General features: G+C 32.6%; 3 protein-coding genes across 3 annotated transcripts; 1 reads left to right on the forward strand and 2 right to left on the reverse strand.

Moving 5' to 3' along the window:
- The first annotated feature begins 2,169 nt into the window (after positions 1-2,169).
- On the forward strand, positions 2,170-9,115 carry LOC132604160 (GDSL esterase/lipase EXL3-like). Its single transcript, XM_060317528.1, has 5 exons — positions 2,170-2,515; positions 3,703-3,833; positions 4,454-4,687; positions 7,482-7,740; positions 8,617-9,115. Exons 1-5 carry the CDS (start codon positions 2,254-2,256, stop codon positions 8,808-8,810), a joined length of 1,080 nt encoding a protein of 359 aa, XP_060173511.1. The 5' UTR covers positions 2,170-2,253; the 3' UTR covers positions 8,811-9,115.
- Positions 9,116-10,578: 1,463 nt separating this feature from the next.
- On the reverse strand, positions 10,579-12,734 carry LOC132602573 (peroxidase 64-like). Its single transcript, XM_060315393.1, has 4 exons — positions 12,525-12,734; positions 11,594-11,782; positions 11,323-11,485; positions 10,579-11,057 (listed from the first exon to the last, which is right to left on the reverse strand). The coding sequence occupies exons 1-4, from the start codon at positions 12,732-12,734 to the stop codon at positions 10,660-10,662; spliced, it is 960 nt and encodes a 319-aa protein (XP_060171376.1). The 3' UTR covers positions 10,579-10,659.
- A 1,817-nt stretch (positions 12,735-14,551) lies between these two features.
- On the reverse strand, positions 14,552-17,333 carry LOC132602574 (expansin-A11-like). Its single transcript, XM_060315394.1, has 3 exons — positions 17,111-17,333; positions 16,130-16,451; positions 14,552-15,489 (listed from the first exon to the last, which is right to left on the reverse strand). Exons 1-3 carry the CDS (start codon positions 17,253-17,255, stop codon positions 15,183-15,185), a joined length of 774 nt encoding a protein of 257 aa, XP_060171377.1. The 5' UTR covers positions 17,256-17,333; the 3' UTR covers positions 14,552-15,182.
- Positions 17,334-21,692: the final 4,359 nt, after the last annotated feature.

Below are 21,692 nucleotides of genomic sequence, written 5' to 3' on the forward strand. Positions count from 1 at the left end.
TCAATCAAATTTTGCAAGAAAACCAAATGTCATACATTACTGGTGCGAATTAAACTCAATGTCCAAATACAAAATGGGTTGATATAGTACAGGTTGTTCACCAAACCACTTACATTTTAAGTTTTACATTTGTGTATTTGAGTTTTGAGATAAACCAGAACCTAGACCTTTTTTTTTTTTTTAATGAAAAGATAAAATGGACTATTGGTAGCCCACCAACCTAAGGCAAGTGCTGCTTCATTTGACGCACAAGTTAAGACCGTACCAACCCTACCAATTTCATGTCCATTTAAGCTCAGTCTTTTCTCCATAGAAAACATCAGCTGGTGATTATAGGCTATAGGCAATTTAGTAGAATCTTTTGTAAGTGGTGTTAATATTTGAAAACATGAATAAATGACAAATTATTATAATGACAAGCGGCGTCATTTTTTATATTTATACTCGATATTTTTATATTTAGTAAAACATTTAATGAAACGTATCACGTGATGCCGCTTGGAACAAGGCATATTTGCCGTGCCCGTAAACATTCACGTATTATGCATATATCAATATATTTTAACATGTAATTTTTCCAGGCTACTAATTAATTTCACATTTTATAAATGATTATCTATAGTTATCTTTTAAGTGACCTGATAACGTAATTGTTTATTTTATATTATTTTATTAGTAAATAGAAGTTACTCTTTTTTTTCCTACCTACGTGTAAACTTTTGGAGGATGCCGACTACTCCACTTGTATGTAGTTCAGTAGTTGAGGTTTTTCAACATATTACTTTGCATGATGAGTAACACGCATAGATCATTATCCGCGGATGATTTTCTTAAAGTGCTACTAACCATTTATTACGCTGACAATATGAAAAAAATTACATTATCAAGTTATTTTTTTACTTTATTCACATATGGATTTCACGCAATTTTTTATAATCTTGAAAATATGATAAACTCTCTTTTATAATAGACAAAAATAATCTGATAATATAAAAATACACTACTGTCGTTAAATAAGTTACGCTCCTAATCTATTTTTCCACAAGACATGCACAATGGTAATGAGATAATTAAGTGGTGTTAATCATTTCGTTGAAAAGCTTAAGGTACACTTGTACATGAGATAATTTTATTTATTAAGTCTATTACTCTACGTGTGCAATGAATCAAAATTTAATAACCTTATTACTAGCTCGAAAGTTCACAAGGGTTAGACCGAACCTTTCAAATTTGATTAAAATACGGAAAATTTAGGCCATCCATGTAATTTTGGTCTTGCTTAAAGTAAAATTAGACAGTCCTGATGATGATCCATATGAATTAATGCACTCAAAATCCCATATTAATTATCTTAGAGTATACTCTGAATCTACATGATGTGTCGGTGATCTATAATTAGTTTGAGCCCTTAAAAGTATCTATGAGTAGGTAAATAATAAGAGGAAACTTCTATTTATAGTAAACGTTCAAGAACCACAATTTCATAAAGGGAACAAGAAGCCATTCACAATGACACGATTCCCCTCGTGCATTCGATAAAATTCTTAATGAAAAGCAAAACTATTTAATTTCACTCACCATTCGCTCTCTTCTCAACTAAAGTGGGTGGCATTTATCTCATTTTTAATCTGTCTTGAAAAGAATATCATTTCTCAATTTATTCTTAAGTGATAGTTTATAGTTACATAAACGTTTAAGACTTGTTTTAGATCATTCAAAAGTATTCATTCCTTTCATAAATTCTACGCAAGTGAAATACATAAGTTAGGACCAATGAGTAATATATTAGAGTCGAGCCTCATCTACAATGTTGGTTACGGATTCACGTGAACTCAATAACTTTTGCACATACCATGTATATATATTAAAATTTTCACTTAATAAATTATTACTACCATTTGATTTTAGTTACTAATTCACGTAAATTCAATAGTGTTTGCACAGATCCTATAATATATCCATTAAATATGTATAACTATTAGACCGAGAATCCGATTATTATTATAGTGTTAACTTGCTGTCATTAGAAAAAGTACCTCATAAACTTTAAATTTGCCTTTATGATTGGAAACAACCTACTAATTATCAACTCAATTAATAATATATTCTTTTCTAGCCCTCTATAAATAACATAGACCTCCTTTATCCTACGTACTCAAATCTGCCATTTGAAAGCTCTAATTTGGACCTATCCCTCATTTCCCCCTTCTTCTTCTTGAACTCAAAGTGTCTAACTTTTGTTGCTAATATAACATGTTGTGTTGTCGTTCAATATTATCTTTACATGTGGTCTTTTTATTCTATGTTGTTCTTTTATCCGAAGGGAAGATGCAGCTACCAAAAAACATGACTACGAAGGCCGTTTTTATGTTCGGAGATTCCATAGTTGATCAAGGAAATAATAACAATATGACAACCATAGTCAAGTGTAATTTTCCACCTTATGGGAAAGACTTTGTTGATGGAAAGGCAACTGGAAGATTTTCGAATGCCAAAACACCGGCAGACTTGATAGGTATATCCATGATCTTAAGCTAATTATACTTAGGGTGTGTCCGGTAAAAAGGAATTTTTTTTTCAGAAAACGTTTTAGTTTCTAATATTTCCATTTTCCTTTGGTCAAAATATTTTCGAGAATATTGAAATTTCAAGTTCGTCTCCTTCCCATCCACCCAACCTCACTCCTTGAACCTCCCACCACCACCGCCACCCACCCCAAACCCCATCCCACTTCATAGTATTTTGCTAGATTACATGTAAATGTTTTTGGGATAATATTTTCCTGCTTACTTACCTAATACTAGGAAAAAGTAAGAAACCGACTACGAGAACCCTGAGCTCCCAAATGCTAGTTCAAAGGAAGAACGATTATCCAAACCTTATAAAGAGTCCAAAATTCTCATCCATCACCGATGTGATATATTCTCTTCACCTTCCTACGACACATAAGCACAGAGTGAAGCTAAAACATGAGAGAGCAATTAAAGATTATATATTCAATTTAACAAACACCATCTTATTAGTCATAGCCCGAGAGACCGTTTTACATTTGAATGTCTACTAGAAGTAGCTGTAAATATGATTAATTTTGCCAATGCTCACTCAACTTTTATTTTACTACACTAACATTACTAAATTATTCTTTATAATAAAAAAGTCACTCAACTTTACTGAGGTATTACAAGGAATCGTGACCAAACTAATATTTATAAGAACAAATTCCCTAAACTTTACCTAATTGTCACAAAAAGTCATTAAACATTTTTTTTTAATCAAGAAGTCATTCAACGTCTTTGCTTAAGTACCATATGAAATGTCTATTTGATTTCCCTCTAATGACTTTTAGTGATATTTATAAAATGTTGAGTTACTTTTTTAATTAAAAAAATAGTTTAGTAACTTTCGTGATATTTAAGTAAAGTTGAGTGATTTCTTCGTTACAAAAATAAGTTAAATGACTTTAGTGCAACAAAGTGAAAGTTGAGTGACCATCAATTGCTTCAACATATATAATTTAAAATATTCATCTTTTTCTTGCAAGATTATCCTTATAAAATATAATTTTAGTGTCACTTACACTTAATTAGCTACATACAAGTGCAATGTTTAATCCTTAACGGGAGACCATTAATCTGAGAAATTCCATTTTAATCTTTGCTTATGTTAAATAGAGTTTTGACTTAACTGTGATATTAATATCAGTGGAAGAACTTGGAATTAAAGAGCTAATGCCAGCTTATCTCGACCCCAAATTGCAAGCTGAAGATCTTAAAACTGGAGTAAGTTTTGCATCAGGAGCTTGTGGATACGACCCTCAAACAGCTGCCTTTATGGTGGGTATTTTCCATTCTTGAATTTACGTTTTATTAGTACAAACGACTCAAAATATATTTACACAATCAGATAATTTGAAAACTAATACTAACATTCAACTAGATATCTACTTAATAGTCTGTTTGGTTAAGCTTCTGAGAAATCAAAAATACTTATTTTAGAGAATTGAGGTGTTGACCAAACTTCTAGGGAAAAAAAGTGTTTTTGATTAATAACAAAAGTTGTTTATTACAAGCTAAAAGAAAGTAACTTTTTCTTAAAAGCACTTTGAAAACCTTAGTTAAGCACAAATTGCTGACAAAAGTAATTGCAAATTGATTAGTTAGACATACATTGCTAACCTGCAAAAGTACTTTTTCAAAAATACTTCTATCAATTTTTCCTTCTTCAAAATAAACAAATTTTGAAAGTTTAGCCAAATGGGCGAGTATAAGTTTAATTAAGTGAATTAAGTGATCACCTTTTAAACATACCCTGAGCGTGTAAATATTTTTTATACCTTCGATTGATGAAAAGTCATTTTCATCCTTTACTGCAACAATACTATAGTCAACTTAGTAAGTTTGAATGTCATCATAATCTTCTAATTACATTTTTACTTATGGATGAAAATGATCAGTCAGTGATGCCACTATCTACTCAATTAAATTATTTTCAAGAATATGTTGGGAAGCTAAAGGGACTGGTTGGAGAAAAAGAAGCCAACAACATAATAAACAGCAGCCTATACTTTGTGGTAGCTGGAAGCAATGACCTTGCCAACACCTACTTCACAATCGGATTTCGCCAGAAGCAGTATGATATTAACTCATATACTGATTTTATGGTGGATGGAGCTGCAGATTTTATCCAAGTAAGTACAGTCGGAACTTGCTATAACGGCACCCGCATATAACAACACCCCTCTTTAACAGCCAATTTGTTTTGAAATCGATTTTTTATGTTATATTTTACTTCTCTATAACAACATTTCATCTATAACAACAACAATCAACTTTACAACAGTACGCTCTTTGTAAAATTACCCTCCTATATAACTGTTATCTTCTTTTTTTGGTAATATAATAATTAATCATCTTTATAAAAATAGAATATCTATGATTACCAATAATAAGTGTAGAGATTTTGATCAAATATTTGATCATTTAATACACTATTACAACAAAAAATAATATTATATATATATATATATATATTCATTATTAAACGATTTTCCTTCATTATATAAAGTGTGATTAAGTTTAGAATTCGACAATTAAAAATGAAAAATGAATTTTATGCATCTTTTTTGCCTATAACAGCGAAATATTATTTAAATGTCAATGCTGTTCAGTGGCGGAGCCACACCCATTGAAGGGTGTTCATATGAACACCCTTCGTCGGAAAAAATTATCGAATGCCTATGTTAAATATAGAATTTTGTGAATATATATTAGTAATGAACAACCTTGACATAGAAACGAAGGATAGCCTAGCGGCTAAGGGTGTGCAAACTATCGCTCACACATTCCCTGTCCTAAAATATGAACACCCTTCGTCGGAATCCTGGCTCCGCCCCTGATGCTGTTATAGGTGTATAACAACCATTCTCTATAACAACTGAAAATTTTTGGACCCAGCGATGCTGTTATAGAGAGGTTTGACTGTATATGAATATATTTTTCTCTACAGCAATTTATGGTGCCTACGTGTAACGGCCTAGATTCAACTGTCAAAGGTATATTGTCTACTTTGGATCTTGAGCTTGAGAAATAGCCCACGCTGATCATTTATCGATCATGCATATCAAAAATAGTCATTATCATGTGAAAAACTCCGTGACAACATCCTAGAATTTCACTTGCGGACAATGTCTCAATTATACAGACTGAAAATGGCTATTTGGGAAAACTATATATATACATGTTAAAGAAGAAATATTTACGAAACGTGACGATAGTTTTTCTTATTTACAAACGTAACGATATTTTACGAAACATGACGGATTTTCATATATTTTTTGTTTTTTATTTTATTTTCGGATTTAAAAAAAAAATAAATTAATATTATATATATATATATATATATTTGCTCAAAGGCTTAAAAAATTACCTCAAATTTTTTTGTATGAAAAATGTATGTGTGAGCGAAATTTTTAATATAATTTTCATACACAAAATTGTGAGCGAAAACTTTAAGCCTTGAATATTGTATGAAAGTTGTTACAATGTTGTTGTAGTTGTATTAATTTTCTAGAAACCTAATATGAACTTTATATACGAAAAATGTGAATGAAATTCTAAGTCTTGAGCGAGATATACACATTTCATACCATTTTCATGCATAAAATTTTGAGCGTAATGTTTAAGCCTTGATCGAGAAATACACATTTCATACATTCTTCATACATAAAATTTGGCGAACTTTTTAAGCCTTGAGCAAGATATACACATTTCATATACAAAAAATTGAGCGATTATTTTAAGTCTTGAATATTGTATCAAAGTTGTATACAATGTTGTTGTAGTTGTATTAATTGTACAGAAATCTAACATGAACTTTATACACGAAAATGTGAGCGAAATTTTAAGACTTGAGTGAGATACAAATTTCATACTGTTTTCATACACACAATTTTGAGCGGATTTTTAAAGCCTTGAACGAGATATACACATTTCATACCGTTTTCATACACTACATTTTGAGCGAACTTTTTAAGCCTTGAGCGAGATATACACATTTTATACATAAATTTTTGAGCGAAAAAAAGTATTTTAAGAAAAATAAAAAATATATACATATATATTTTTAAAAGCATGTTTTGTATAGGGTTTCTAATGTTATGTTTTGTAAATATAAAACTATCGTCACGTTTTGTAAATATTTTCTCCTTAAGATGTATATATACGTAGTTGTCTCTTGTGGATTTTACCGTTTTAGTCCGACCTCTTTGGGCCACCTCAAGGATTTTGGGCCTTACAATTTTTTCTTGTTGGACTTTAACCTAATAGGCGTCTCCGACAGTTGAATCCTGAACTTGGCTTTATATGACCCTCTCCTTCCATTATGATGTCTGATTTGCCTAAGACAAGTTTCACAAGTAACATTCTTCGAGTTCAAACGCTACTGGTTTGTGGGTTCGTTATACTACACCCACCCCTTCTCGAAACTAGCGTCCTTGTGGAGTTTTTACCCACCATTGTACTAGGGAATATACTGACTCGAATACCACCTGTAACATTCTAAGCCTACAGCAACGGTATTGCCGCTTTGGCGCAATCCCTTTGCATTGGGTCACCTCAAGACTTTAATTCGGGCCCTAACATAAAAGAAATAGATGAATTATGACCTTATATGACCTAACTTTCCCATCCTATTCCGATGTATGATCTGCCTAAAATAAGTTTCACAATGAACCCCTTTAGAATTCAAAACCAGTGTCACATAACTTACATCAGTTGTGTGAAACTTTTTTGTTTTTTGGACCCAAATATTACACTTTTGGGTTCACAAACTTTGGGTCCACATTTTTGTGAGACAAAAAATAGTCTCACACAGTCACAAAATTATTATTTTTCCCGCTAATTTACGTCAGTAGATATTTTGACTTGAGTCAGCACATCAATTTGCTATTATTTATTTAATTAATTCATCTTTTAATTTGTAAGGAATTGTACAAGTTGGGAGCAAGAAAAATAGGAGTTTTTGGGATTCCACCAGTTGGTTGTTTGCCATTGCAGAGAACAATAAGTGGAGGTATAGCTAGACAATGTATAGAGGAATACAATGAAGCTGCTCAATTGGCCAACACTAAGCTTTCTACTGCCATTAATGATACACTATCCAAGAAGTTGCCTCACTCCAAGCTGATTTTCATTGACCTCTATGATCCTATGCTTGATCTCATTGTCAACCCTCAAAAATATGGTACACTTTAATCTTTTCTAAATACATATTCTATGATCATAGTATATGCTTGGTCTCATTGCAACTTTCAAAAGTAGGTAAATTTTGAATCTTTTTAGGCCGAATCCACTAACTTTTGTTCAAGTCATGCATATATACTCTATTGCTCGAACTCTTAAAGAATTTTGCTTGCCTCCGTGTCGGATCCTCCAAAAATGCACTATTTTTGGAGGATCCGACACGCACCCATTGAAATATTTTAAGAGTCCGAGCAACATAGCATATATATGTTAGGAAATAAAAAATTTCGAACCTTGTAACTCAAATTGTTGGTGATTCAGTGGTATCTCGAACGCATAAAGTTTAAATTTTGGATTTGTCTATGATGGTGGAGGCGCTTTACTATCAGAGAAAGCCTCACTTGTTGTCTAATTATTTGTCTCTTTTTTGTTAATTTGTTTGTTTTTAATAGATTAACTAACATTTTAGCTCTTAGGATCTCTATGTGAACACCACTGTCATAAGTTTCCAACACAGGCATCGTAACTAATCTCCAAGCTACAACTTATTGACAAACTAATTAAGGAAAGTTAGATTTTGGTCTAACTAAATAAGGGAAATGGGTTTTTTGCAAAGGGTGCAATGAGCTAAGTGGTTGTAGCTAGAGATTTGGAAATATAGGAGGGAAAAAAATATTGTTGATGGCTATATCATATACAAACATTGACATCAATTCAACAAGTTGAAAGGAGTTATTTATGGTATGAAAAGGATTAGTTATATTTCTCACTACTGAAAACTGAAAGGTGCTAAATGTAATTCTTTTATGTATATACATTTTGGTACATTGGTGTTGTCCAGTAAGTGAACTTATTTGAAATCTGATGATGCTATCAGGATTTGAAGTGGTAGATAAAGGATGCTGTGGTACAGGAAGCATAGAGGTGGTCTTTTTATGCAACAGATACATGAGTAGTACATGTGAAGATGACACAAAATATTTGTTTTGGGATAGTTATCATCCCACTGAAAGAGGCTACAGGGTCCTAGTTGATCAAATGATGAAAAAGTATATCAATAGTTTCACATAAACATTGAATATCAAGATCCAGGATATTGCTTCCCCCAGACATTGGGAAAAAGCTCACAAAACAAGTGTGCGCCTTTTCGTCCGTACTTCATTACTGTCCTAATATCTGTATTGATTGAGTTTTTTTTTGTTCTTTTATATAGAATGTGTTTGTGTCCTACACAAGAGTTTGAACCTTTATACATCTTATGTTTTTTCCATTTAGATACCTAAAGGGTTTTGTATTGTTGAGATTTAAAGAAATCCCGAGTTTGTGCTTACTTTATATTAGGAATCCAATGGCAAAAAGCTAATTACATGGCCCTACCTGCGTTTTTATTTTGGACATAGACGATATCTCTGGTTATAGAGCTAAAGATGTAGCTGCTCTCCAGTGGCAATTGGCAAGAAAGTAAACAGAATCTTCCTTGTAGGGTAATTCAATGAGCGTGTAACTGGAAATGCAAGTTACAATGTCTAATTTTGCTACCTGAGACAGTTTTCTAAGTGATATATATGTCAGTGAAGCAACATATTATTACAAAGGTCTAGTGAAGGGGGGTTGCAGATTAGCCCATAAAGTTTTTAAGCAATATAGGGAAGGTAACACCCACCAAAGCCATATAATACAATCATTCATTTATGTTAAAGAGTCCCAAATTGGTCGACGAAATGAGCTATGGTCTTCCTTGATCTTATGCTATTCTTATCTCACGGAGGCTGGAGCTAACTTGTATTAGACTCAAGGCCCGTTTTCTGTACAATTAACTACAACTTTCAATGTACTATTGCACCTGGATATTGGCAGCACCCACATCGCCTAGCTTCTACTCAAACTCACATGTATGTATAATCCAATAACTCTAAAACTATATCTGAATTGCTGTAATATTGGACATTCTCAAAATAAATGACTCTGGTTTTCCTTGTGAGCTTTGTGATCCCACTAATCCTCTAAACTATTCATGATTATCTTAGATATATGTTTTTTTGTATCATAGATATAATATTTTCTCTTTTGCCCTGTATAGTTTTCCGCTTGGTCATGCCAAACTGAATATAAGTCCCAACTAATAGGGCAACTTAATCTTTTTATATTAGCAGCTTCTGCAGAAGCTTGTAATGAACTATGGGCTTATTCTTTAGTTATCACGTTGTTTCTATACTCAGAATGTTGTTACGGTAGCCCCTTAATCACGCCGCATCATTTCCGAGCACAAATAAACATATTGGTATTAGTAGTATTAATGGCATTGTGAGAGTAATCACTAGAAAGTCATATTATTTGTGCAGTATAGCATGAGTACTAAAAATGAAGGAAATAATAGTTTTCTTGGATAGGCCATGCCTACTGGTTGTTGCAAATCTCTCTACAGATGGTGATTTCTTTGGCCTCTGTGATAGTCGTCTCTTTGGCATCTGTGGCCATTTTAACTACTTTTTTCTTGAGTTAACTGTTCTAGCTAATGTCTAAATTAGAAACTTAGTCCAACTTCCATGTTCTTTTTGTACTATAATTCCAACTTGAGGTAAGTTCTTTATCAGGGAGGCATCATCAATGACTTTTGTTCACATTTTCTGTGTTGTTGCTGTGCACTAGTCCAAGAACAAAGGCAAGTGGAGATGAGGAGATTATCGGGTGTCACTTCTTTACCTATCAGTTTTTTCTTAGTGTGACTAAAGAGGATCAAGAAGAATATAATATTCTCATTTTGGTAGCGTCTGTTAAAACAAGACAAACATGCTGTTATAAACCCCACACCAATGCTTCTTTTCTCAGAATAACACACTTCACCAATCAACAAAATAAATACAAATTAAAGTTCCCAATTACAATAATTACTTGGCCTGATCATGTGAAACAAATGTTATCACCTAACAAATCTGCAGTCCGGCCTAACTTCTTGTCCGGTACCACTTATACTACTCATCTTGATCATAGAATTGCCAAATGCTTTAAAGAAGTCATCCTGAGAGGTAGCATACTTTGAAACTAATCTTTTTGTCCTTGAATTTGTGAGCAGAGCTTCATCTGAAGAGAATAGGCCCTTGCCATTCATTAGTAGCTTGTAGTAGGCGTTGTCGAATAAAGTTGTTGTAGAATCCATTGTGGCGCCTGCATTTCTGACCTTGTTGTGCGCGGGGCAAACATTCTGGAGACTGGCTGCAAATGACGCTTGTAGTGTTGGATCAACATTGTGACTGTTGTCGAATTTGTGGATTCTGTTTTGAAAGGAAGAACAATGAGAGAATCCAAGAGTGTGCCCTCCTGTTAACGGAAACCCAAAAAAAAAAAACAAAAAAAAAACAACTCTATTACTAAAGTAAATCTTGAGTTGCTGCAATCAATGTAGGAAATATTATTACATTTTTGTGGAGGCCAGAAAGGTGAGAAATAGAGTCATAATCGATATTTACATTTTGATAGGTCCAACCTTAAGGTTCTTAGTACCGAACTCATTATATTTCTGAAATGATAGTTTCAGAATTTAAGAGCCGTGAATGCAACCAATAAAAGAGCAGAGTTTTTTTACCTGAAAGTGCAACCAAATCATCCAAAGAAAGGCCTCTTTGAGCAAAGTTTTGTTGGAGTTGAGAAAAGTTGAAGGTGGGAGAAGGTAATTGTCGGGTTTCTGTGGCTTTTGAGATTCTTCCATCTTTTCTACCTTTTGGCACTTCCCAACTAGGACCTCCAGACTGACACAATATACATATATTCATTAACGGAGAAGTAATATTGCCTTTGTTTGGCTGCTAGGAATATTTTTAATGGTAATATCATGTTTAGTTTATATTAGAACTTACAAGAGCAACAGCATCACGAGCAGCGAGAGCCACAATATCGGCACAAGAGACAACACCAGGGCACAAATCTTCGATTTGTTTCTTAACAACGTCGATGACGTAGAATGCGTGCAATGAGATGTTAGGAGGTCCATCTTTCTCTGCTTTGTTGTTTCTTGTTGAGTTCAGCAGCACTGAGCCATCACAACCCTTTTATATACATAAAAACATAAGTATATAATTAGCTACTATGTATGTATAATTAGTTATGATACTCTGTCCATCATAAGGAAAATTAGCTACTCCTACAACATAAGATGATCATAACAAAAAGAAATAACTAATACTTGGCAAAATACGATAATTATAGAGCGAGGTTGGCTTTAAGTGGTAAGCGCCTCCAACTCCAAGGACCAGGGGCAGAGCTAGGTTCAGGCAAGGGAGTTCAATCTAATCCCCTTGTTTGGAAAATTATACCTTTTTGCAACTATATGGCAAAAGGAATTCTTTCGTTATATAAACGTTGAATCCCCCGACATTAGGAATGTTGTAGTGTAGTGGCAAGGGGGGTTCAAAAGTTGTTTAAGTGACATGCTCAAATCCTAGGTATGACATTTTAATATCTTTTTAAAATCCCATATATGAATTTCTGGCTCCCGAATGATGAGTGAATGAGGGAGTTTAGTATGCTCCATTCAGTGGCGGAGCCAGGATTTTCTGTAAAGGGGTTCAAAAATATGAAGAAGTAAACATACGAAGAAGCCAAGGGGGTTCAACACCTACCATATGTACATAAAAAAATAATTTTAACCTTCAATATACGCTGTAATTTTCTGCCGAGGGGGTTCGGAACCCCCTCGGTTACACTTGGCTCCGCCCCTGGCTCCATTGAGCCGGGAAAAAGTGTTGATAATTATCTAGCTAGAGAGAAAATAGAGAAGTGGAAATTTACTCTAACGAAACAATCATGGAAGTGCATCCTTAAAAGTGCAGCTGGAACTGTTTTGTCATTCAACATAGCTTTCTTGACAATTTTTGTGACAGTTGACTCGGCGTTGGGGCATGTTTGGTCGTAGTAATTTGAGCTCAGTGCCTTCACTGCAGTGGAAAACAATGCAAAAGCAAAGAATAAAGCAATAAGACATCTTGATACTGCCATCATAACTAAAAAAAGGGCAAAATTATCCTATCTTTTCTTTATGCTTAATTTTGAATTGGGACTATGCTGTGAGACATTATGATCACATACAATGTGCATTTAAAGGGAATGCTTTGTAATAGCGGGCATAAGATTACAGAGAGAGTTGTTATTTGAATTGTTGGTTCTGTTTGTTAGCAAGTTTGGTCAGCTAGAACCATTAGAGTGGTATGGAATTGGAGTAGTTTAGCATTCTTAATTTAATTCTTCTTTGGGACGCACATTCATATTCTTTAACCTGAGTGAAGCCAATTCTAATGTTTACTGATTTTTGTTGCCATATAGTGACAAAGGGGTGATTTGGTTCAGGGACAAGGAATGCAAAGATTAATAATGTATGAATTCATTATAATGCTGAGATTGTAATGTAGGAATTAACAATGCATAAATTCTAATGTAAGGATTAAACTATCTGCTTTATTTACTTTTCTTTTTAAGTAAATAATCATTTAATACATAAGGTCTTTTTTTACCATTTTAGTTGGTTTGATCTCTATGTACTACCAACCCCCGTGTTCTCAATCCACTTTCGATCACATATAAAATAAGAAAGCAAATTTAGATATTAAGCCTATGGATTATTTTGACGTAGTGTCACATCCATTATTTTGTGGAAATTGGTTCATATTAAGTGTAAATATACATTTTTAAAAATTCAACTTAGATACACAACTCAATAATCTGACCAAGCTGGTGAAAAATTCGGGCATGAATAATAAGGGCTGGTCGATTGGTTTGGTAGAAGGATAACCTGAAATTATAGTCTCGGGATCATGATCCTGAGATTATAATTCCACATTCTATGCAGGATACCAATTTAGTACCAAGACTTTGGCATAAAATTTATAACAATTTTAAACTAATAACCAAGCACAGGATAAATGTAATCTCAAGTTTTATACCGAAAGTAGTATCCTAAACCCGTTAAGCAAACGACCCCATAGAGTTGAGCCTCAAGTTTTAACAACCATAGGCTAGAGAATGTGGTTGATCACCATAAACAACAATTACCCAATTATATAAAATAAGAGAGGATAAGTTGTTGGTAGGTAGGAGAATTCTGTAAGCATGCAGTGGCTTTAAAGTTATAGTTAAATCGCTTCTATAATATAAGTCAATAACGAGTTCTTGTTATTAGGTCACAAAAAGTGGAGGAACAACAGTTGCTAAAGTGCTGTTTATGAGGCAAGCAAAATGACCAACCTTTTCACTTACTTTAAAAGAGGAATGTTATTGTTACATTGGTGGTTAGGATTGAACTACTAAAGCATAGATTGATTAATAACATTTTGTCATGTTATACTTGCAATGAGAGTTATAATATTCAGAAAATTCTAATATCATATGACCATGTTTAGGAACATATTTTGCCCGGTCATTATGCAAATTTATTATTGTCAGATCATAAATATCGGAATCTGGCCAACTACTCCTTTTGTCACTATCATAGTCCGGAATACTTACTCACATTCGATATTTATACTAGTCTAATAAATATATCAATATGCAACTTTATATACAACTGTTAACATTAATATGACATAGTGGGCAGACGTTCTAGGAACTAGTTATGAAAGAACAATTAATATTTGTAACAATAATCAGGAAAGACCTAGCCATTTAATCATAATTAATTAATATATTTCGGTAAAAACATTAGATGTGCATAAATCTTTACTTTGCGTCAAGTGACTTGAATCAATCCATCATCTCACCCAAAGCAAAATTTCTGATCTATTTTGAAGTATTGAAATCATGAACCAGTAGCCATTAAAGAAATCTTTAGGTTTGATATGTCCATCTTGATTGTTGTACCTAAATGAGTTTTTATTGCTTTAAGTATGTCACCATCACCAATTCCCAAAGTAAAAAAGGAAAAGGAAAAAAAAATACTTCACTTCTTCCAACAATTCTTGGATACAAAACAAAAATGTTGTACTTAAACAAGAATATATATGGTATACAAGATGTATAACATGAAAATGGTCATATTACAAAGGTACAAGATCAGGAGCAAACTGAAAGTATAATTGATGCAGCTAGACAAACTGTCTTATTTATCCTTTCATATAGTAAAATACAAGCTTTTAAACTACCCCTACTTACATCAATAATTGATTTTCTGTCTTTTCACCAGCTTTATTTGGACTATAGTTCATGGGCTTACTTTACCAATTAACACCAACTCCTCAACAGTCAAACCACTCCACAATTAATCTTCAATTCCTCCTCGAGTTTTTTTTTTTTTCTTCCAATAGTATGTATAATAATTGAATAAAAACAAAAGAAAAGGGGGCGGGCTACTTTCTGTAAATAGTAAGCACGCCGCAGCCCTATAAACCCAAAAACTAAACTCTGGTTAAAAGACATATTCTTTGAGCATTTATTCTTTGAGCATTTTCTTGTATATGATCAGAATTGAATGTGACTTGAGAATGTTTGCCCAAATTTCCAACCAGATGGAACAACATTTAAGAATGTTTTTGTGACACCATCAGTAGTAGTGACTTTAAAAGATATGGATTGTCCATCAAGATATGCATTGGATTGAAAACTTGCACCCCAGTTCCTAGACATGGTTAGCCAGTTTGTGTTTGACCCTTTGATTTGAACAGATTGAACAGATCCTGCCCCTCCTACATTGCTTACCAAGACTAGTTCAAAATAGTCCCTTCCATTTATTGTGAATCTAACTCCATGCTTCTTCTTGCAAGGTACCCTGCCCCACAAAAACATCAAATTTGTCAAATCAACTTGTCTGATTGCTCAAGACCATATAAAGAGACAACATCCTATTCATCAATTAATGCGGGACACTTTAACACTCCTCGGAGGGCGGATAATATAATATGGAGGCTCAACGCTGACTAAATCAAGAAATAAAGTAGAAATAGCACCCACTGGCCACTTTACGGCCGTGTTTTTGAAAGATAGCCATTGTCTTGAAATTTTAAATTCCACAAATGAAGCTCCATAGCACTGTCCCGTAATTTTGCCTATGAAGCTTGAAAATTTGTGACAGTGACTTTCTTATGAAAAGTGACTATTTATAAATTTTACCCAGAAATAAGGTTGAGGCTAACCCTGATATCATGTAAAGATAATAGACCCCGGACGGTCGGATCTAACTCAATCTAAAGAACTAGCTCATGAGGTTAGATTTGTCCAAAATCATATAAGACGACAACAACTAATTCTCTCAATTATGTGGGATAATCTGACATTGTCTTCATATATAACTTTCGTGTTAATTGGAAAGAATCTTGAGAAGACTTAATCTAAATAGAACTAATATTCTCATCTAGAGTGAAGATTGTATCACTCTATATATTAGTAATGTATAAGTGAAGAATGACTACCTTTTGTAGAGCACAGGAACAATGCCTCCTTTGTAAATGCCAATCTTTTCCCAAGCAGGTTGAGCCATGTCAAAATGTGGACGAGGAGGGTTGCACCATCCTCCATTGTTACTAGGAAGATTGTAATTTGGTGGACAAAAATTTGTAGCTGTAATTGTAACAGATACTCCCTTCTTGCACCATTTAGGGTCTGCGTTATAATCACATATGATTTTGTAGCATTGGCCACATGATCCTCCATCATTGAACAATGCTGTGCTCAATGCTGCAGTCCTAGTTCCATATCCTGTTGAATACAAATTGCCATATCCACAAGCACCCCCTGTTTTTTCAAGCCACAAAAACCAATCACTTGTTAATAATCAAGATTTTAGTTCAGGTAGTAGCCTGCTTTGGTCAAGTTTCTGAGAAGTCAAAAGTGTTTATTCTTGAAAGTTGAGGTGTTTGACAAAGCTTTTAAGATTACTTTTGAAAATTAAGGTGTCTGGCCAAACTTATGAGAAATCAAAAGTGCTTATTATTTAAAGTTGAGGTGGTTCGCCAAGCTTCCAAGTAAGTCAAAAGTGGTTACATTTAAAAGTTGGCTTTTAGGAAAAAATTAAGTGTTTTTGAGGACTACTAGAAGCTGAAAAAAAGAAAGTAATTTCCCTACAAACGCTTTTGGAAACTTAGCCAAACACAAATTGTTGTTCTAATATTAGCGAAAGTACTTTTTAAATTGAGTAGCTAAACACAAATTACTACTCTCAGAAAGTACCCTTTCAAAAAACACTTTTGACAAAACGGACTATAGTAGGAAGTTCATAAATGTTGTCTCGAGTGAGGCAGACCCGACATGTAAGTAGTGGGTGTACTTCGACTAGAACTACGCATACATACATGTATGTACACAATTTGAAGATATCTTTTTAAAATAAGTGTATATATATTTAGCGATGCATGCATTATCTGTAAATTTTGAATTCGTCTCTGAGTACGTACCCATTGTGCCAGAAGCATCAGCTCCACCATAAAATGTGGCATGAGCACTTGTCCATCCAGATTGTGCTGTGAAAGCATTTGCACTTAAGAAAAGAGTGCACAAACCAATTATAAATCCCAATGCTAAAATGCCACTGTTGGCCATTTTCTTAGCGGATACCAATAGGAGAAAAAAGAATGAGATATTGGCGGATGAAAATTGAGGAATTATATTGGAACTATGATGAATTCTACAATATTGACATAGCCAAGAACAAGTACTGTTGCTACTTAAATAGGTGTACTGTCTATTAAATACAACCACCTTACATGTGATCACTACAACTAGGTGTGAAAAAAAAAACTAAGACATTTTATTATAAAATTGAATTATCTCTGCAGAAAACTGAAGAATTCAATTATTCCCACGTTATATCACCTCTTAACTTCTTAGGCCACATGGGAATGCATCTAAACCCATCTCAATTTGGTCAATTTGTCATATTTTTCTAATGTTTTTCTTGGTTCCTTATGAAATTAAGTTAACACATTCAATGTTTTATTACCATGTAGGGAATAATTTTTTCTGTCAAATTGTGATGCTACCTCACATGGCTTTGCTTCTGTCCCATCATTATGATCATCTGTAAATGCACATGTTCATACTCTTGTCATTTATATACTTGTCTAATTTCCAAGTATAATTAAATAGGAGGATATAATGTTACTCCTATATGAGTAGCATATTGGCTAGGGAGCTTATTACTTTCTACATTAGATATTAACTACTCCATATAACTTAACAATCATTAGTTACTAGAATAAGATTGTTACATAAGATCCGTAATATTCTTTTTGTTTAAAAGAATGTCACGGTTACTTACTATTAGGAGGGTCAATAACTTTTTTCCAATTCACTACAATTTTAAAATACATTTAATTAGTATCATTAAATATTTCAAAAATACAAAGTTCATCAAATAGCTTAGAAACGATATCATTTCTAAGAGTTTAAGTTCTATACAGTGATAGCGTAAAAAATGAGTAAACTTCAAGGGAGGTCAGTCAAGTTTAACTTCATATCACAAAAGTTACTTTTCCTTTTTTCATTACATAAAATTCACTTAACTAAACCCATATCAATTCAAAAGTCACTTTGGCTTGAAAATGCACAAATGTGGTGAAAATTCCTCAAAATTATTTTTAAGTATGTATCATCCGCTGCGTTATCCGTCATCTGCGGCAAATTATTAAGTTGCATGCCACATCAGCTTTAGTGGGTCCACTTTGCATTCAAAATTAATTAAGCCATTCAAACTCATTTGTAATACACAACCATTGATCTAAAAAATGGTTAGATCGTTTATTAGGTACGTAATTGCAGTAAATTTTTTCACAAAAATTATTGATAATCTAATAAAAATGCTTAACTACCCTACTATGTAAATTTACTACAAGTGTAAAAACAAAATGTACACTAGTGCATATAGCTTAAATCCAATTTCTTAAAATATAAAGTTTGCTAAATAAATTAAGAAACCACCGTCTGAGACACACAGAAAAAATAGGGCATTAATCGATTCTTGCCCACCGTATTCTGTATGTATGTGTCAAATGGAGTACATATTTACTGGAAATCCATCCATTCAAGAATGTACTATTGATATACGTCCACATGAGATGTCTTGTAGGCATGTCTTTTAAGTCATTATTATTGGTGTTTGACATACGTACATTTATTTTCAGAAAGTAGTCAAATAATAAAGTGGTATATTAAATACACTCGTAAACTTATCCGTGAAAGATAAGTATGGCAATTTTTTTAAATAACAAGCTCAGGGAGTAAACTAGTTATTCCCTCCGTTCATCTTTATGTGATTTGACTCGAAGTATGAAAGTTAAACTAATCAATTTTGTACGTGAATTCGAATAAAGTCTTTAATTTTTTTTTAAATCAAATTTATATGTTTAGAAATTATACAAAAATATTGTATGTGACAATAATTGACAATACAAAATATTTTCAAATGTTCTTTGAAAAAATCATAATCAAAGAAAGTATCATTTAACTGTTAGCATTAGCTTATATAAAATAGAACAGAGGGAAGCTCTTGGCGCAGCATTTTGTAACAAATTTATGAAGGAATCCAATTAATCTGAATCTTCATTTAATTAAAAGTATAGCCTAATTAAACAAAGAAGTTAATCAAATTAACTTATAACTATGTGGTCGGCACTGGTTGGTTGATCGTGCACTTTCATGATTGATTCCAAGTTGTTTTTTCCTTAATAGACGGCATGCGTGTAGGGAAAAAAGAGAGTTTATTTTATCTGTGATGGTTATAAATATTATTTAATTATAGATGTCTATTTTTAGGAGAAATTTTAGGGTTTGTGACTTGGGCATCAAGTTAACTTTCTCCTATTTCTATAAATAGAGATGTTCTCTTCATTGTATAAAATTCCTAACAAGAGAAATAAGAATTCCCCTCTCTTCTCTCTTTCTCTACAATATTCTTCTTGCTTGTTTTATTATTTTATAACATTGACACATTAATTACTATTTTCTCACTAAATTTTCCACTGAAAAATGTTCAATGGTTATTCTCATCGAATGTCGGTGAAAAAAATCTAAATAATAGTGTTTTTACACGGAAAAATTAGGAAGTTTCTCAGCGTTTCAATGAAAACATGTTTTCCACTATGCGTTTTTCCAATGAGCTGGTTCAGTGGGAATGAGGTGCACCAAAAACTAGCAACATATGCAAATCTGAATCATAGGATTCTATATGCTGAAGGAAAATGAATTTGCATAATGAAGTGGGAATATCACGTTTGTAACACAAATTCCTCGGTGAATGTGGACGGGAGTAACTTCTGTTCCTAGCCGTGTTCGACTTTATTGATAAAATAATGATATATATACTTGAACATGCTATGAACTGTACATGTGATTATCCTCTCCACCATAAAGCACATCAAAGCTTATTGTGAAGTACATTAAAGGGGTGCCACTTTTCCATGCACAGCTAGCAAAGGAGCTAGAAAAAAAGGGTCTCTTTTAAAAAACATCTAAGTGGATTATTCTCTTTTTATGATGTGGAAAAAAGGGAATTATTTTTGTTAGGCGAAGGATCATTATGCTTGTAAATGTTGATAAGATCGAAGTTTAGACGTCAACTATCTTTCTTAATTATTAATCAATGACAACTGACAAGAGAATGAAAGTATTTTTTCACGTCTGATTTACTTTTAATCATTCTTCTATAGTTCTATTAGACACATAATAACCAACAACTTCATAGGGATGTAACAAATAAAGAGCAGCAATTCATTCGATATTTATAATGTTATGTGTTTTCCCCAGAATTAAATGATATGTATTTCACTTTAATTTTTAATAATAAAAGTAAAATTATTTGATTTGATAGAAACATGCGAGTAAATATTTACCAGGTTTTATTCGTAGATAACCAGGTCAACAATTAATAACTAGATCTAGCTGCTCCTATCAACTTTTGACACTATTTCCATGTAAATCATTTGATCACCATGCACATAAAGTAAAAGATTTTAAATGATTAGAGAACTTGCAATTATTAATAAACTCGAGCTACTCAGAAATTATCATTGACAGCTTCCTGAAAATATGGTCAGAGCTAGGTCAATTGCTAATTAACAAACATTTCAAGCTAACATTCGTTATAAGAAAAAAAGACTCGAGTTTAAGAATACAATTAAACCGCTCTATAATGACAGCGTTTGTCCAAAAATTTCATGGCTGCTATAGTGAGGTGCTGCTATGTATGTATACTGGCATTTGATGTTTAAAGTTCATTTAGCTGTTATAAACAAAACTACGCAAAAAAAAAAAAAAACTTTTTATGCTAGTATAAACGAAACCATATATACTAGTTAATTTTAAAATCCAATTGATTTTCATATTTCATTAATTAAAATTTGAAAAGACTGATAAATTACTAAGAAATTCATAACTAGTTATACCATACCGATAAAAAATTAAAATCTAAGGAACATACGCATTTAAAATTAATTGAAAATTTAAATTTTCAAGTTTGATGTAAGAATTCTAAAATCGTAGATTATTTCATAAATTCCAATCTCTTAGTAATAATATAACGTTTGAACTGACGAAGATTTTTGTTCAAACTTTCAGCAAAAGGAAATTCAGTAATTTTCCCTTGAAGGCTGTCTAAGAACTTAATAGTACAATTGAAGATTTTTAGATATTCGTACTCGAAATTTACTATGTACATGACATTAATGATGATTATGATAAATATTTTAATATTTTATTTTGTAGATAATTTATTTCTTATAAAATATTTGAGTGTGGCTGTTATAGAGAGATAATTTTACAAAAAGTGTACCGCTATAATGAATGTCATTGCTGTTATAGGCGGAATGTTGTTATAGAGAAGTAAAATATAACATAAAAAATTGATTCGAAGAAAATCATGTCGTTATAGTGAAATACTGTTATAACGAATAATAATTATAGAGAGGTTTAAATGTAGTATAAACTTTGTTATGATAATTTTTAGGCAATCTTACAGGAATAGCTACCATAAGATTGGATGTA

The sequence above is a fragment of the Lycium barbarum genome, chromosome 7 (assembly GCF_019175385.1).
Source record: "Lycium barbarum isolate Lr01 chromosome 7, ASM1917538v2, whole genome shotgun sequence".
Taxonomy (NCBI): domain Eukaryota; kingdom Viridiplantae; phylum Streptophyta; class Magnoliopsida; order Solanales; family Solanaceae; genus Lycium; species Lycium barbarum.